General features: G+C 49.0%; 1 protein-coding gene across 1 annotated transcript in view; it reads left to right on the forward strand.

The window, feature by feature from the left end:
* The window catches only part of tjap1 (tight junction associated protein 1 (peripheral)), a 64,063-nt gene extending 55,090 nt beyond the window's left edge, over nucleotides 1-8,973 (forward strand). Inside the window, exons 8-10 of the mRNA XM_061228573.1 lie at nucleotides 1,314-1,421; nucleotides 1,917-2,000; nucleotides 6,889-8,973. Of these exons, the coding sequence (XP_061084557.1) occupies nucleotides 1,314-1,421; nucleotides 1,917-2,000; nucleotides 6,889-8,367 (1,671 nt within the window). The 3' untranslated portion in view covers nucleotides 8,368-8,973. The remainder of the gene's footprint in view (nucleotides 1-1,313; nucleotides 1,422-1,916; nucleotides 2,001-6,888) is intronic.
* Nucleotides 8,974-17,614: the final 8,641 nt, after the last annotated feature.

The following is a 17,614-nucleotide window of genomic DNA, read 5'->3' on the forward strand; positions in this document are numbered from 1 at the left end:
TCTGGGAGTCATTTTTAATTTAAGAGATAAATTGCTCGGGGCGCATGACCTGACTTGTACTACAGGCTACTTTGACAAACGCTGTCGTCCCCCAAACCCCGCCCCCTTTCTCTCTCTCTCTCTCACACACACACACACACACACACACACACCTATACGAACATACTATATGCGCACTCGTTGTTATAGCGCCCTCAATAGACCGACCGTGAAGGTGACGTTGCTCTTCCTCGCAGTAGTAATCGGGCTGGCTTAGACTGTGCCACCATGTCTCCAGCCTTTGACCAGTCTTAGCTCTACCTCCACATGCTCTACCTTGGGTTCCTCATGCACTGTATTTAAAGCCAGCTAATTTCGTTTGTGTGAAAGCCAAGAGGGTAAGTGCACCCGGCCGCTCGGTTTAACATTGTGCTGATACCGCATCGCTTCAGAAAAAAGCAATTTAAAGGATGCATCCCTATTAAAAGCACCCTTGCCGCTGCCCCTGCTTGCCCTGTGCCTGTAGTGTTCCTGTAAGAGGCCATTAGAGTGTCTTATCAGCAAAGTGCTTGTTAGCTGGGTGCAGCTCCGCGGCCTGCCGTAACCGGGGCCGGCCTGTTTGTTTGGAGGTCCCCCCGGGAGCGGGGAGCGGAGTGATCCTTGGCCTCTTCGCTGCCCCGGCTTCGCTCCGTCACCTCACAAAGCGCCATCGATCCGTGTGCGTAGGACGATCTCCCGACGCAGCTGTTCCTTTTCCCCTGACCGCGCGCCCGGCCCAGTCCCACGACCGCTTCCCGTTACCCCTAACCGCTTCCCGTTACCCCTAACCGCTTCCCGTTACCCCTAACCGCATACCGTTTCCCCCTAACCGCATACCGTTTCCCCCTAACCGCTTACCGTTTCCCCCTAACCGCTTCCCGTTACGCCTAACCGCTTACCGTTACCCCTAACCGCTTACCGTTACCCCTAACCGCTTACCGTTACCCCTAACAGCTTACCGTTACCCCTAACAACTTCCCGTTACCCCTAACAGCTTCCCGTTACCCCTAACAACTTCCCGTTACCCCTGACCGCATACCGTTTCCCCCTAACCGCTTCCCGTTACCCCTGACCGCGCGCCCAGCCCAGTCCCGCGACCGCTTCCCGTTACCTGAGCCGGGTCAGCAAAGAGGAGCCCGTTCCTGATGAATGAGGAAACGACTCGCGCCCCATCCCCCCCTTCCTCCTTCCCCCGCCCCCACCCAGTCCGTTTAGTTAAGCTACAAGCTACTACTCAGCTATGATCACCCTGTCAGAGTGCTTTTATTTTACATTTGTCTGTAATCTCTGCACAGCTACGGAAAGTGGAGAGGGACAAGAAGACGATGGACCAGGAGATAGTGGAGCTCACCAACAAACTCCTGGATGCGAAGAACACCATCGACAAACTGGAGGAGCTGAACGTAGGTGTATCTCGGTGCTCTATTGTCCATTTGTCATTCATTCCCCACCCCCCTCCCTCAAAAAACAATTACATTCATCCAACCGATTAGCCGAATGTCTCCTGACAAGATTATACGGAGTAGCGGCTTTGTCTGTGAAGCGCGTAAATGGCACGGGCAGTCTGCTGTTAAGGCTGCGATTTCCCCCCCCCCATTTAGTTTTTTCTCAGCGGGTGTGTTGTGGGGTGGCAGGGGGCCCGTTATTCCATGCCTCTGTGCTCTCTCCGTGGCTGGCCTGCCTGTGCTGAGTGACGTCACGGTCCTGTGCTCCTGTCATCGTAACTCACACACGATCAGACCAGGTGTCAGTGTCAGTGACCCCTGTATATCTCAGGCGAGGCAGGGACATGGAGACGGAGGGCCTGCCCCCCCCCCCCCCCCCCCCCCCCCCCAATCTTCTGAGGGTGTTTGAAGTTGACAGCCCCCCACCCCCCCACCCCCCTTCTCTCGTTTCAGGAGCGCTACCGGCAAGACTGCAACCTGGCCGTGCAGCTGTTGAAGTGCAATAAGTCACATTTCAGAAACCACAAGTTCGCCGATGTAAGTTTAGCCCCGTCGCCCCTTCTGAACGCAGCGCGGGCCAATCACCGGTGCTCACCCCACTCTTGAGGATGGATGGAGGAATGGATGGATAGTGGAAAGATGGATGGATGGCTGGATGAATAGAATGATGAATGGATGGATGGACAGATGGATGAATAGAAGGATGGATGGACAGATGGATGAATAGAAGGATGGATGTATGGACAGATGGATGTATGGATGAATGGGCGGATGAATGGAAGAATGGCTGGATGGATGGATGGATGAATGGATAGATGGATGGAGTGGGGCTTAGGTGGGGGTGGAGAAAGGTCAGGGAGGACCAGGTTTGGGCTGCAGGTCAGTTGACGGGGAGGTGCACGGATGGGACTGGAGTATCATGGCTTTAAAATGAGCTTCTCAGACTTTTTCCCCCAAAAAATCTTTGCGGATTCAAGTTTACTACTGTGTCTTTTATCTCTCTACTTGGGTGCAGTGCCTGGGGTCCTGCGAGAGAGAGATTTGCCCATAAACCCGGCCGGAAGGCCCTTAGGGCAGAACTTATGCCCAAACTCCAGACACACTTCTCTTTTGGCTTTTTTTTTTATTTCTTTTTTTTATGGGTAAAGCATCAGGTCTTTGTCATCTAAAGCTAACGAGCAGATTTTTCTCCACCAAATCAGGAGACTGGTGCACAGGCTTTATGAAAGCTCCTAAACCAGAGATTTCTGAGTAATCTCCACATCAGCTGACTATTGCTTGGAGCCTGTCCTATTCACACCAAATCTGTTAATGCCCAATGTCTTTCTGTTTTAACCACAAACGTATCCATACAGCCAGCTAATGCTTCGATTAAATCAGCACCTTTACCCACCTGCTAAACGCACATCGTAAACCCCATTCTGAAAGAGAGGGTGCAGTGTAATGTTGAAGGAACTGGTCTGGTAGCTTGAAGGTTGCAGGTTTGATTTGCAGGTAGGGAGGTATGGAAACTGAAGCGATACAGATGAAGTACCTACCCTTGGGGATACAGCGGCAGTGTCCTTCCTGCAAATCAAACCTGAAACCTTTAGGTTGCCAGACCCGTTCCTTCAACATCACACTGCACCCTTTCATTCAGAACGGCGTTCGTGATATCCATTTAGCAGCTGGGTTACTACGTGGGGGGGGGAAAGAAAGTTGTTTAAATATCTCTGGATAGGCATGTGTGTGGAAATGTTGTAATGTAATGTGTGCAATGTAAGGCTGTTCATCGGGGCCCTGATGGGTGTAATGCGTGATTAGCAGGGGGTATGAAGCCTGGCTTTAATCCCCTGTGTGGAGCTGCATTTCACTGCCGCTCTCTCGGGTCCCTGAGGACCCTCCATGTCCGGAGGCCAAACGGCCTTTTCACAGCTGAGCCTGCAGAGCTGGGCCTGGCTTCACGTGGACCGAAACATGCCATCGCCATCCGGAGCCTGAGCGCGAACACTCCCGTCAGGGTTCTACACTTTAGCGTGAGCGGGTTCTGCAGGGGAGGGGAGCACTCACAACACAGGTTCTACTGTTTAGCGTGAGTGCTGTCTCACGCGTCAGTGTTCTACAGTGCAGCGTGAACGGGTTCTGCAGGGGAGGGGAGCACTCGCAACACAGGTTCTAGTGCTGTCACACGCGTCAGTGTTCTACAGTGCAGCGTGAGCGCTAACACGCATCGGGGTTCTACATTGTAGTGCCGGGGTTCTGCAGTGTAGCGTGAGTACGAACACACCCGTCAGGCTTGTACAGTGTAGCGTGAGTGGGTTCTGCAGGGGAGGGGAGGGGGAGGGAGAGTGGGTTCTGCAGGGGAGGGGAGGGGAGGGGGAGGGAGAGTGGGTTCTGCAGGGGAGGGGAGGGGGAGGGAGAGTGGGTTCTGCAGGGGAGGGGAGGGGAGGGGGAGGGGGAGGGAGAGTGGGTCGCCTGCCACTCTGCCCGCTGTTTATCCTCAGGGCGAGCTTTCCCCCCTCCTGTTTTAATTTGTTTGTTTATGAATGGACAGGACTGACTCATCTCTGGGTATCGGGTCTCGGGGGGGCCGTTGCCACGGCTTCGGTAGGCTGTCGCTCCGGGCCATGTTGACTATTTTGGGATGTATAATTTATCAGCGGTGAATTATCTCCGCGTCCCGCTGTAATTCATTATTTCAGGCTGAGCTCACTCGCGCTCGCGGGTCTGTGACGTCGCCTCGGCATGACGACCTGTCAGATGCTCCGGACTGATTCATGCGGCCCTTATTCATCACTGCTCAGTAAACCTCCATCTCCGCAGAGCAAGGCTCAATGTTACCTCAGTATTAAAAACATTGTAGCGCGTAAGCCGATGCCATATCTAATCCTCGTAGTTAAGTTTTATGTTTCAGGCAAGTTTGAAGAATCTTTTTAGACTCTCAAAAACCGGAGGGTGCATTTCTCTCCCACTAATGAAATCAAAGCCTTGCGCGGAGACGTTCCGCCTGCGCGTACCAGGTCAGCGTGGAAAGCCAGCTTCTGCCTGGAGTAGATTAAACCGCACCAGAGAGAACCATCAATAACCACGGTGACAGAGCCCTCCCGGGACCGCTACGACGGGAGACGCGGGCTAACGGCAAACGCTTGCCTTCCATTACGATGAGCCGGCGCCACGGACCGCAACGCTATCAGAAACGTACAGGAAAAAAAGAAAATAAAAATCACTGTCGGGATGGTATAAATCAGGAACATATCGGTAATGTGTTGTGTTCGGAGGCTGGCCCATTAGTTTCTGAGGACTTTTTTCGTGGAAGAAATCTGGATTAAATCCAGTTGTCGCGCGCAGAGCGTGTAGTTTTCAAACACGCTGACGAGTGGGTCGTTAGTGTGAGTAGCTCTCTGCGCGGCTGTGGCGTGCGCGTGGAGGCGTTCTGCGCTGCTTTTCCCGCGGCTCACTGCGAGTGCGATCGGGGGGTGCCCGGGCCCGATCCTGCCTCGGTGCTAACCAGCAGCCCTTTTGATTAAGCCATTATTTCAACAAAAGCAACAGCAGATGAAAAGCACTCAGAGAAAAAGGCATCAATCAGGGGGAAAATGGAGAGTGCCCAATTTTGATGTCTCTCTGCTGGCTGCCGGCTCCGGCCATTCTCTCAGCGTAATGCATACTGGCAGAGGGGCTGATGACACGCCAGTTTAACACGCACACACGCACGCACACACGCACGCACACATTTACATGCACACACGCGCACACTCACTTACACGCTCACACACACACACATACACACTTACATGCACTCACACACACACTTACACAGACACATACACACTTACACGCTCACACACACACACACACACTTGCATCCGCACACTCTTACAGGCGCACACACACTGACATGCACACATTTGCACACACACACACACACACACACACACACACACGCACTCGTACACTTACACGTGCCCACATGCTTAACGGACACACACACTTACAAACACGCTTGCACACACAGACACACACACACACACACTGACACACATACACGCTCTCGCACACACACACACACACACACACACACACGCTCTTGCACACACACACACTTGCACACACACACTTACACACTCATGCTCACACGCGCACACACACACACGCTCTCTCGCACACACACACACGCTCACACACACACACACACACACACGCTCTCGCACACACTCCGTGCAGGCTGTAGGAGTGCAGGCTGGCGTGGCGTTTGCAGCGCTGCATTGATCCCTTCCCCCCTGGATCCCGAGGTAGCGGCGGGGTGGGGGCAGACATTGCTTAACAGGATCGTTACTGCGTGGAGCGGCAGCCGCTGCGAAATCGCTAATTCTCTTCGCCCATTTTCCACCAATCGATAGGCGGCCTCCGCTTCTCTCGTTCACTTCAGATATCAGAGAGCCGGATAAAGGGCCCTGACAACTTCAGAGGTCCGCTCTTTCCCCTCTCCCCTCGCTCAGTCACTCCTTTTCAATAATAATCCCGCGTCGAGGCGCCTTCTCTCACCCCTTCCCCATGGCAGTCCGGACGGTCATCGATGCTAAGTAGAGGCACCGGGAGTTCATCTTGACCTCAATCTGCAGTCATTAGAGACCTTCATTTGAGCGTTTTCGCCTCACAGTCCCCCGTCCGTCCATCCCCCCCCACACACACACACACACACACTCAATTCACACTTTGGTAGCCAGATGCAAGGCGGTGTCAATGAGGTACATGACTCCTGTTATTACTGTCGTCTGTATTATGAGGCCGATAAAGTGTGAGAAACAGCGAGGCTGTAATTCTGCCGTCTTAGCTTGCGTATCGGTGGGACCCCAAGGTGGCAGATTTTCACAAGTGCTGTTAGAAGCATACCGAGTCGTGTGATGCATATTTCTGTTCTGTTAAATGCTCTGCCTCCCCCCCCCCCCTTCCTCTCTCAAATTTGGAATGACCCGTCGTTACGGTTTCCAGATGCTCATTTTCTTTGATCGGCATGTCCGGTTTTCAAATGATTTGTTCAATGATTGATGTCCAGTTTGTGGCCCCGACCAGTCAATGTAACATCAATTACGGTCTGAGTAATTAAAGAAAATGTCTGGTTTCACCAGAGCCGGTCGACCTGCAGCGCTGCCCGTCACAGTCCACTGCACCATCCGGCCCATCCACACACCAGAAGAGTGCCTTAATAAGATACGCTGGTGCCTGCAGGTGTTTTTAAAGTTTGAGTGTATGAGGCCCCTGTGATTTCTGTGTACCGTGTTAATTTCTCACTTGACACATGGGTAGTGTGACTTTTTAATTCTGTATCTTTGATTTCCTCTTCTTGCAGCAGGACTTAACCCCTTCCAGGTGCTACCCAGATGCTCTGCTATCGCACTATCGGCGTTCTCCATTTTGTGTTCTTCTTCTCCTCCTTCTCCCGCAGCTTCCCTACGAGCTGCAGGACATGGTGAACAAGCACATGAAGACCAGCCTGCCGGACAAGGGGGCGCAGGCCCAGGACCCGGACTCCCTGAGCCTGACCCCGGCGGACGTGGTGCCCACCTCCGTGATCGCCCGCGTGCTGGAGAAGCCCGAGCCCCTGGTGCTGAACTCGGCCCAGTCCAGCAGCAGCGCCGGCCGGCCCGTGGCCGAGGACGTCTTCGTGCACGTGGACATGACGGGCCCCCCGCCGGAGGGCCAGGAGAACGGGGGCCAGGGGTTGGGCCGCCCGTCCAGCCTGGAGCAGCAGCACCAGCAGCAGCAGCAGCTGCTGCAGCAGAACGGCATGTCCCGCAGCCAGACCAGCCTGGACGGCCACTCCGGGGAGGAAGGCGGGGGCCCGCCGGCGCCCTCCTTCGAGAAGCTCAACCCCTACCCCACCCCGCCGCCGCCCCACCCTCTGTACCCCGGGCGCAAGGTGATCGAGTTCTCCTCCGACGACAAGGTGAAGATCCCCAAGAACAGCCCCCTGCCCAACTGCACCTACGCCACCCGGCAGGCCATCTCCCTCAGCCTGGTGCAGAACGACGAGGAGGCCGGGGAGCGCCAGCGCACCGTGCCCAACAGCCCGGCCGTGTCCGACGGAGGCTGGCGGTCCGGAGCCTCCTCCTCCTCCGGAGGGGGGCACCCCCGCTGCCCGCCCCAGCCCGACGTGGCCGACCCCCTCTCCAGCCAGTCCAGCCCCTTCAGCAGCCCCCCCCAGGCCCCCAGCGCCTTCGCCAGCTCGGGCAGCTCGGAGGAGGACCTCCTGGCCAACTGGCAGCGCATGTTCGTGGAGAAGATGGCCCCGACCTCGGAGGGCACCTTGGTGAACCGCACCTCCTTCAGCAGCGACACGGTCAAGGACCTGGACCGGCGGAGGAACGGGAAGGCGGCGGGCGACCGCGAGCGGGGCGTGCACCGGGGCGCGTATTCGGACGGGGAGGAGTCGTCCCCCCAGAGCTGGACGGCGAGCAGGGGCTCCAGTCTGGACACGGACACCAGCAGCGCCGACCTCCGCAGCCGGAAGAGCCAGTACGGCGCCGACTTCTCCCAGGAGGAGAGCGAGCGTCTGCTCATGGGCCTCGACCCGCTGGACGACGGCGACAGCTGCGACACGGCCGTCACCGTGGCGACCGCCGTGGAGCAGGCCAGCCCCGCCAGCAGGAGGAAGGAGTTCGTGGACGCGGCGTCGGCCGGCAGCTCCGCCGAGGAGCGCGACGTCCTGCCCCAGGACTTCCCCGCCGTGGCCCCCAGGGCCCTCCCGGGCCTGGAGGACTTCGTGGAGAAGCCGCCGCCTCCGCCCCCTCTCCTGCACGGCCAGGCGGGGCCCCAAGCGGCCCCCGGCCGTCCCCAGAAGAGCCCCAAGAGGATGGGGGTCCACCACCTGCACCGCAAGGACAGCCTGACCCGGGCGCAAGAGCACGGCAACCTGCTGGACTGATGCCCGCCCTCCCCCCTGCCCTCCCTGGCTCTAGATCCTCACTCCCTGTGGACCCTCAGCCTCCTGTAGGGGGCAGCGTCACTGTCTCTCCTTAGGGCCTTGCTCTGCAGTCTGTCCTCCACCAATGGGCCCCAAGAGCTGGCCTCCAAAAAGCGCTTCTCACAGAATCGTGTCCGGACGTTGATTGTAAAGGAGGTGGGGAATTTTCCACTAACTATACCCTTTTTCCCCCCGAACTGATCTTTTAAGGTACAGACCCTGTTTCAAGTGTCCTACGAGATTGAGTATCTGAAGGAGCTGATTTTATTTTGTATGTTTTGAAACGCCCTTGAGAAGACCTGTGAATGGTAATGTGACAGTCGTGCGGGCGGAATGGTCGACTCCAGGGGTGTGGAGTCATCGAGGATGTAGCCATTCCTTGATTGTTCCCATGACTACGCTGCAGTGGAAAGAGGAAAAATGCAAGTTTCACCGAAAACCCAACTCCTGACCGTGCAGAACCGAAGAAGCCAGGTGGTGTGGGAATCACGTTTTCCTCGTTTTCATGTGCCCATGGAAGTCGCCCCTTGGGGAGTTTGGTGGCACAACCTCTGATACCGTATTCAACCTCTGTGTTCAAGGTGTGGGGGGAGGGAGAGGGGGGGTTGGCTTTTTTTTGGGGGGTGGGGGTGAGGTGAGCAAGAGAGAGTACAACACTCATCACCTTGTGTGGGCGAGTCGCCTCTTGTGTGTGGCGATAGCAGTAGGTCCTATCGCAGTTTACAGAAGGGCTTTCTGCAGACCCTCCATTCACTCTCAGTGCCTGTCTTTCCTCGTCGGGGAGTTGACCTTCAGAAGACCTGAAACAACGCCTGGGTCCTTCTCTGGAGCCTGTTGTTGCGATACTCTTGAATCTCTGAAATGCTCAGAGCTCAGATCCTACTCACCTCACTGGACAACAAGCAAAGCAAGCCCGGGTCTGTGGCTACTGATGCCACCTGCTCCCCCGTTAAAAAAAAAACAAAAAGGTTACCACTGCACTTCTAGCCCTTTTAAAAGAGAACACTATTTTCCCTTTCACTCCATTGTCTTTTAATTTTTAACTATTTAGATTTTCTTTTAATGTCAAATATTATGTTTTTTTTTTGTCTTCTAATTTGCTGGTGATTTTCTTTAGTCTGGTTGCAACATGGCTTACAAATGCTTTTACCATATTAGGTGGATATTCTAAGACAAATGATTGTGTACGTCACATTTTTGTTCCCAAGAGCTAAAAGAGAGAACAGTATTTTTAAACCGTCTTAAAATAAGTGCTCATAATCAGCGTTACCGATGTCAGCATTGCGTTCATTGTTTAATCAGCATTGCTAAATTTAAATGGGAATTGGAAGCGATTCGATGTGCGTGGTTGTCTTTTGGCATGCCTGAACAATTGTAAGATTTTTTTCACCAGTATGAGTCAGCACAGAGAACAACCAGAGAATTTGATCCTGATTTGAAAGAAATGTCTCTTCGCCAGTAATGCAATTCAATTCAATTTTATTTGTATAGTGCTTTTCACAGCAGACTGTCCCAAAGACACTTCACATGGTAACAGAAATAATCGAAATACCATTCACCAAAGTTCCTGCCTGAGTATTGACTTTTAAGTATTGTGAAGAAACAAGATTATCTCCGTAAATATGTGAGAAAATGAAGTCGTTCAGGAATTATTCAGCGAACATTCTTGTTGAACGGTTGTTTTTTTGTTTGCTTCACCTGTACTTTACCCGGAATGCTCTGATCTCCATTCCACTTGCAGTATGTTGTCAGTTGGTAACCTGGGGGCCTGTGTGTGTGTGTGTGCGTGCATGTGAGAGAGTGTGTGTGTGTGTGTGTGTGTGTGTGTATGTGTGTGCACGCGTGTGTGTGAGAGCGCCTGTATGCGCGCGTGCGTGTGCGTGCGTGTGCGTGCGTGTGTGTGTGTCTGTGACACCAGGACAGCCCCGCAGACACAAGGTGTCAGTGTTTGTATTCCTGCTGTGAAGCCCTCAAACTGAAACCAGGATAAACCCCATAACTGGCCAATGCTGACATTTTGTGTCTCATGTATTTCTGACTTTGACATTTTCATCCTTTGCTCCAGTTCCAATTAGCGGTTGTTTATTGACAAGCAGAGTGAACAATATTGTGTAGGCCCTGCCCTGACCTGTTTCATGGTCTATATGAAACCGCATTGGCTGAAGTCCGTGAGCGGTTGTCTGCCTAGTTATTGTGAAGAAGAACAAAAAGACTGCCCGCCACATAAAGGCCCAAATTTTATATAAAAATAACAGCATCCTTTTCACAATTCATTTCTTTGATACACAAGTCCTTCTTTTGGCTGCCATTTGATTGCAAGGCTGTCTTTTGCTTTTGCTTTATCATGCCTGCTCTTTCTCTGACCAGGATGAACACAGACAAATGTTACGTTTTCCATGCTGCAGTGGGCAGTTGTCTTTCTTTGATGTTGAAGAAGCATTAATCTTCATATTAGATAAGCTGGTGAGTCAGCAGAAGTCTTGATTGTGGGATTGTCCACGACTGCCACTGTTCGGTATTGGCGGTTTTGTTTTGAATCCAACTGTCATTTTCGTCTGGGCAAGTCTTCACTTTCAAACGCATGCCAGATAGGCCCGCCTTTCGCTCACGTTACGAACCGATCTTACAATTAGAATTCTCCGAAATCATGTCATGGTATTCTTCATCCTTAACAAATCTTAGGAATGAGTGTCCTTAGCATGGACTGAGTATTATTATTTCTTTAAATTGGTGCTCAATGCTGTTCGTTTCCGTGACGACCAAATTCGTAAACTGATATAGGCTATGAGTGCTTCATTTTGTTAAGGTTTAAGGTTTATCCCGACCTGACCTCATGAGATTGGTGAGATTGTACCCATTCCCAGTTATAGTCACACAGATGGGTAACCACTTGCAGTGTTTCGTAAGCGCTTTTACTATTTTCTGAAAATGCCCCTCTTCCCTTTCAAACAGTGGAGGGTGTCGATCTTGACTGGTTTATAAAACGCATGCAAAAAAAAGAAAAAGAAAAACGCCAGTGGTTGCGGTCCTGGTCTTGCGGTTGCTCTACACTACCGGCTGGCTCAGGGCTATTGTTCCGGCGTGTTCCGTCAGGCTTTCAGGGAACGCGATGTCTTTCTGGATGTAGCACTGACACAATGCAATTATCTGTTCTTTTAAAGAAATGTAACTGAAGCTGATTTATGTACCGGATCAGGAATGTAATTCTGAGTATTGTAGCATTAACCTTGTCTTCAATATTATTTCATTTAAGTTAAGCTCTATGTATAATTAGAGGTAAATCTTGTGGGTATATGAGTTGATTTTCTTTAGTGTTTGGCTTTTGATTTCATTTCTTTATTTGGAGCACCAGTTATGGAAAGTTCTCAGCCCTATATATATATTCAACTTTCTTGATTGGACATGCTAGTGTGCTTTCTCCAAGTTTATTTGTCTTATTTGTAGGTGTAATTTAAGTCATGGGGTTTCGACACTGTGGTGACACTGATTAGGGTTTTCGGGACATAAGAAGGATGTAATGCATTTTGGGACAGTAATCCGTCTTGTATAGTGTGGTCGACATTTTAATTGGTGTATATTTCACTGTAATGATTTGTCTAACTAATGTTTTTTCTATCGGTTGTAAAATACACAAATCACATTGCCTTTAAACTGCAGTTTTATGTGATGGTTTTTACGCTGTCGCGCTGTCTTGTTAATTGTCCACTAACATCCTAGTGCGTATTTTAGTCTGGTCTGCCCATAGCTTATCGTGTCATTTTTCCAGTTTGTAACTGCATTCGCTGATTTGTTTCCAATGCAGTATTTGTGCTCTACCACTGATCCTAAAAGTGTTAACAAGGTGTTAAGCGGCGTCCATGTATCTAAATGTATGCCTTCAAGGTATGACATCCAATAAATATTCCTCAGAAGTATTCTGGGATGGGAGATATGAACATGAGCTGCTGATAAACCCCCCCCCCCCCCCCCCCCCGGTTCCCAGGTAATGGGGGCAAACCGTAAAATCTCCTTAAGAGCTGCATCTCGTACGTGTGAAAGGTAGAGCAAAGCACCTGTGGCTCTCATTTAGCAATTCGAACATATCATTAAAGGCCGAACCTGTGTTCCAGCGCGCGCCGAATTGAAAGCAACTCCGCGAAAGCGGGTCGCAGACGCGCGGTGTGAGTCTTCCGTACGGAGCATGAGTCATCGCGCCCGGTATAAAAGGCACTCCACTACTCCAGCGCGCCTGCTTTCACTGTACTCGCCAACCTGAATAATTCAACATTTTCTTCAGCATGGCAGGGCAGGATGTTGGGCTGCGATGATAAAAGAGCTCGGCCCTTGGATGGATTTCTTTTTCCTTTCAGACTTTCTCCTTTTTTTCTTCTTTTTTTTTTTTTTTTTAGGTTTTTAAGTTGTATTGGTTGAATTTAGCAGAACAAAAAGGTAGTACTTCCAGCCCATAATTAAGACACAGACCTATAACAACCCTTCAGAATAAATAATGCATATACTTTATTACGCTCTAAAATAAGCCTCCAAAAGCACATTTGTCATTGTCTTGTACGTAGAAATGGCCCTTTTAAATATTTAATGCTCTTATAAGATGTTCTGAGGAGTGCATTTGCAATCCCTCATGCAAAGAAAATGGTGCATAAAAAACGCTGTGCTTTTCAAACGTACGTATAAATAGACCTTTACATCTGTCTCTTGCAACTTTAATGAATTTCTTTCATGAATATAATTGAAACACATCGTCGCCTGACACTTGCGTCTCTAAACCAAGGTCACCTTGCTGGGGGTGTCTGGTATGGACGGCGAGAAAACCTTGTCCAATATAAAAGCAGGCTTTATTCAGCTACACAGAAAATAGGCCTGGGTGTACTGATTAACTGACCTTCTCTCGTTTTGAAACAACACTATTTACAAATTAACCGCTTGCTATCTTTACATGAAACACTTGCATTCTGTACGAAGAGACGGCAAGAACGGTTTGTGATGATGTATCTCGTTCAGATCTTTACGTTTCGTTTGTATTTTTGTCATGTACTTAGTAGCCCTGGTCCCTGTCTTTTGTCTTTTAGCACGCCACTTGAGAATAGGCCTGAAATGTGACTAAATGAGACGGTGTGTCAGTTTGTCGTCGTCGTCCCGCCCCCCCCCCCCAAAAAAAAAAACGTGCAATAGAAATGATTTTGAAATGATTGTATAACTGCTCCCGATGTCTTACTGCATCATTATGCTTCCATCGCAAGTTGTGTGCATTTTATGTCTCATCTTTCACGTTATTATTTGTGTTTTCCACTTGACTTGTACATTGTGCGTCTGATTTCGCCGGCTCGAACACAATTTTTGGGCGCTCTTTTTTCTTTTTCTTTTTTTTTTTTAAACAACAGGTGCAATTTAACGTATACAAAGTGATTGTTCCTAATGTGGGCTGTGTGAATTTTAAAGGGCATAAGTATGATGGCGATGCTAATATCTTAAAAGTCGCAATGGGGAATGGTTTCCATTGCTACCTTACGTCTGCCGTTGTTAGGAGATTAAGGTAAAGAGTTATTTAGTTCCGTTCCGTTCCTCTGTACTGTGGTCGCTCACACTTCATGTCTGTCTGGTTAACCGTGGCGATCTGGTGCTTCTCTCTGGGGGAAAATACGTTTGTTTGGATTTTTTTGTTTGTTTTGGTTAGTTCACTCCACTCCCAGAGCTGTGTTGCAGTTCTCCCATGGCTTTTAGATTTCCTTTGTTTTAATTCAGCAAACTTCCATGATTTTTGTAAATGCACCTTGTATAAGTTTTTTTTCTCCCTCACCATAAAAAAAAAACAAAAAAACCCAAAAAAAGACTGTTAAAACCTGTACTAATTTTATTTTCTGAATTTGTAAACCGAGGATGTATATTTTAAAACAAATAAAACTATTTTAAACTTAGTCGTTTCGTTCTCTTCCTTGCAGTGGGTTTGTGGTGATGGAGTATGGCTGGGTTTTTTATTTTTTTATATTTTTTTACATTTAGCAGGAGCGAAAATAGAACGAAAAGAAGTCTAGCCAAACTTCACTTGTCAGGGTCATAACCTTGCTGTACGGTGATTCTGACCATCTTCACATTCTGATGCGAGTTTATCCTGTCCAGATTTTGATATGCTGGAGGTGATGATCCAACTCGACCATTAACCGATAAAGTACATCATAAAAAACATAAGGCAAACGCTTCAGTACCAGTCTCGCCAACTGTAACGTCTATTTTTTGATTACATTAGTTACTTAGCTGATGCTTGTATCCAAAGCAACTTAGTTGATTAGACTAAGCAGGGCCCCCCCTGAAAATGTGGGGTTGAGGGCCTCACTCAGGGTCCCAAAAGCCACACTGATCTTAGTGTGGGTACACCGGGCCTTGAACCACCGAACTTCTATGTCGCAGCTTAGCCACTAGGATATATGTTGCCCCGTAGATGCACGTGAGAGCAAGAGTGTCTCAGGTTGAGAGTAACTGAAGATTGATCATAGCTGTAAAATGTTTTATGCCTTGACAGATTTCCCCACAGTACTTTCTGATCGTTATAATAGCCCCCTCTGGTGGAGGTGGGATCGGGGTGCAGGTCTAAAGCCCAAACGGAATCTGAAGGCAGCAGGGTCCTACACAACCGCAAGTGAAATAGTAATAAAGTAATCCTCTTATAAATGTTGATGATAAAGCCTTGGGATATACAGTATTTAGATATTTATTTAAGCGATGCAATTAAAAAAGACAAAGAGTTCTTTCCAGTCTACGGCTTTGTAACATTTTTTTTTAAACCGCTATATTAAGATGATTAAAATTCCGTAATGTGAATTGCATTCATTCGCTGGACAAATTAGACGCGTCAAATCTGCCCCTGAGATCGTCTGATTTGTTTAGTGAGTCTAGGGTGGTGTTAAAATGGGTTGATTGAATCAGCTCTCCGTTTTAGAAAAGAAATCCATCTCCGTTGTCAAACTCGATTCAGATTACATGCAAACTATCAACTTCGCAACCCGTTGCACCACATTTTGCTAGCACAGAACTGCTGGTCTGCCTCCTGGTGGACATAAGAGTGCTACCAGTTCCTTCACCTGTTTTTCGCATTTGTTTCTAAAGATTTTAATGGAAATGGATGTACCGCCATATATTATAGAAAGCCATTCAACTCAACACTATTCCTTGACATTACGTATGACTAGTCAAGTGTTGGAGGAAGAAAAAAAACAACAGCAAAAAAAAACAAGCAGTAATAAGGTGATTCAGGATTAGATTATATTTTCACAACAAATTTTATCACAGGATATTTGAAACTGTCAGTATTGGTTAGGGCTGTAATGGCATCACAGCTGTGCCTTCAGCAGTTTGTGGTTTATCACAGCAGTTCTTTGTTAATTATCAGCGTTGTTTATCATCCTCACCATCAGTAGCCTAATTGGCTGGTCTCTGCACCCAAATAACCACATTGCCGTATCAGTCTTCCATCGTGTGTTGGCGTTTTCAAGGGCTACATGGAATGAGAACGACCTTGCTGTCGAAGCCGAAGAGGCCCTGGAAAACTGCCCTCGGTTTGCCCCAGTCACCTAGCAACAGGGACATTGATCTGAGATATTCCACATTAATTATAGATTGTGCGCACTGGCGGTATTATTCCTGCTTCCTGGGAACTGGACAGTGAACGGAGAGGTCTGAGAGATGGTGAGCCTTTCATCGTATGACACCTGTTGTCCCCCACTTTGTTTTTCCCCCCTCTTCCTCAAATTCTGAAGTTAATTTTACACACTGAGAGGGGGGAGAGAGACTGTGCAGTGGGCCACGAACAGTACCTAGCAGCAGCAGCAGCAGCAGTAGTAGTAGTAGCAGTATTAGTAGTAGCAGTACCAGCAGTAATAGTAGCTGTAGCACCAGTAAAATTGTGTGTTGGTCTGCAGGGCGATCAGCCAGTTGGCACACGCACAGCTTCACCATGTATGTTTTTATACAGCTGGATATTTCCCTGAAGAAATCCAGGTTAATTAGCCTGCAGAAGGGTGTTCAACAGCAGCGCTCTACCCATAAGCTCACCCGCCAACCATTGTGTATGTCTGCCGCTTTTAAACACGGCTCTTTAACCTGTAGCCCAGCTATCCAGCTTTCCATGCGCTCGTCTGCAACGCTGTGGCAAGCATTCACAACGCACTCGGGCTAATTTCTTTTGTACGATTATGTATTCTGATATTCTCAAGTGCCCTTCAGCCTTTTTTCAAATTAAATGCGATTCTGTTCGTGAGACCAGCTGAGGTGTTTTGAAGGTGCGTTAAAATGCTGCGCCGTCTCCGGATCAGGCGATTAGATGCACTTCATAAACAGCTGCAATCTTTTACCCACTTAACTCCCTGTATTTCTGCTCTGGTCACCAAGCTAATGAGAGTCCCTCTTGACAGTACTCTGTATGTGTTCTTTAGAGAAATAGACAACACTCAGCTTAAAAAGTACTTGAATGGCTAGCACTGCTTTGCAATATGGCCGATTTAATTTCTGCCAAAGATAGTTCTGAAAGTTTACATCTAACTAGGCATTTTGATATTAATATGGTGCATGGGTAGATTTGTAGGCATAACGAGACCAGATAAACAAGGATGGTGGTGTATATCCTTATATATCTTACAGTTGATTCAGAGCCTTGTTCAGCCTTGCAACTCAGCCTAGTGCACAGACATCACAATCCGGGGCTATTCGCTGTTGACCACAGGTGTCTCTGTTGCTGAAGTCTTTCCATCAGAGTTCCATGCTGACATCACAATTGACATTACCCTTCTTCTTTGTGAAGCAGTGAGTTGAGCCGTCTTCATCAACAAGTGCCTGCTAAATGTGCCACAACAATCTGCCTCTCTTTCAGAGGCACGTCTTCTAGCCATATTGGCTGATGGGAAATCAGGCTTGCTCTGCACGTTTGTCCACGACTCTGAGCGAACTGAGATTTTAATTGCTTTATTAAAACGAGGTTCACTAAGAGTAAAAACATTTTTAAAAGGCTAAAATTGAATATGTATATACAGCCTACATTAAATTTGAGTTAATCTGATATATTTTTTCTCATTGGCATGTGACATTGCTCAAGTGAAAATTTTTAACGTTTCACTCCAAACTCAACATGGCACTCCCCAAATTAGTTCTAGGTCTGTGCACCAAACATCTGCAGGAAAATGCTACTCCTGACCTAAAAATGAGTGAATTTATTGGTGCATTT

This window comes from Conger conger, chromosome 18 (genome assembly GCF_963514075.1).
Source record: "Conger conger chromosome 18, fConCon1.1, whole genome shotgun sequence".
NCBI classification, from domain to species: Eukaryota; Metazoa; Chordata; class Actinopteri; order Anguilliformes; family Congridae; genus Conger; species Conger conger.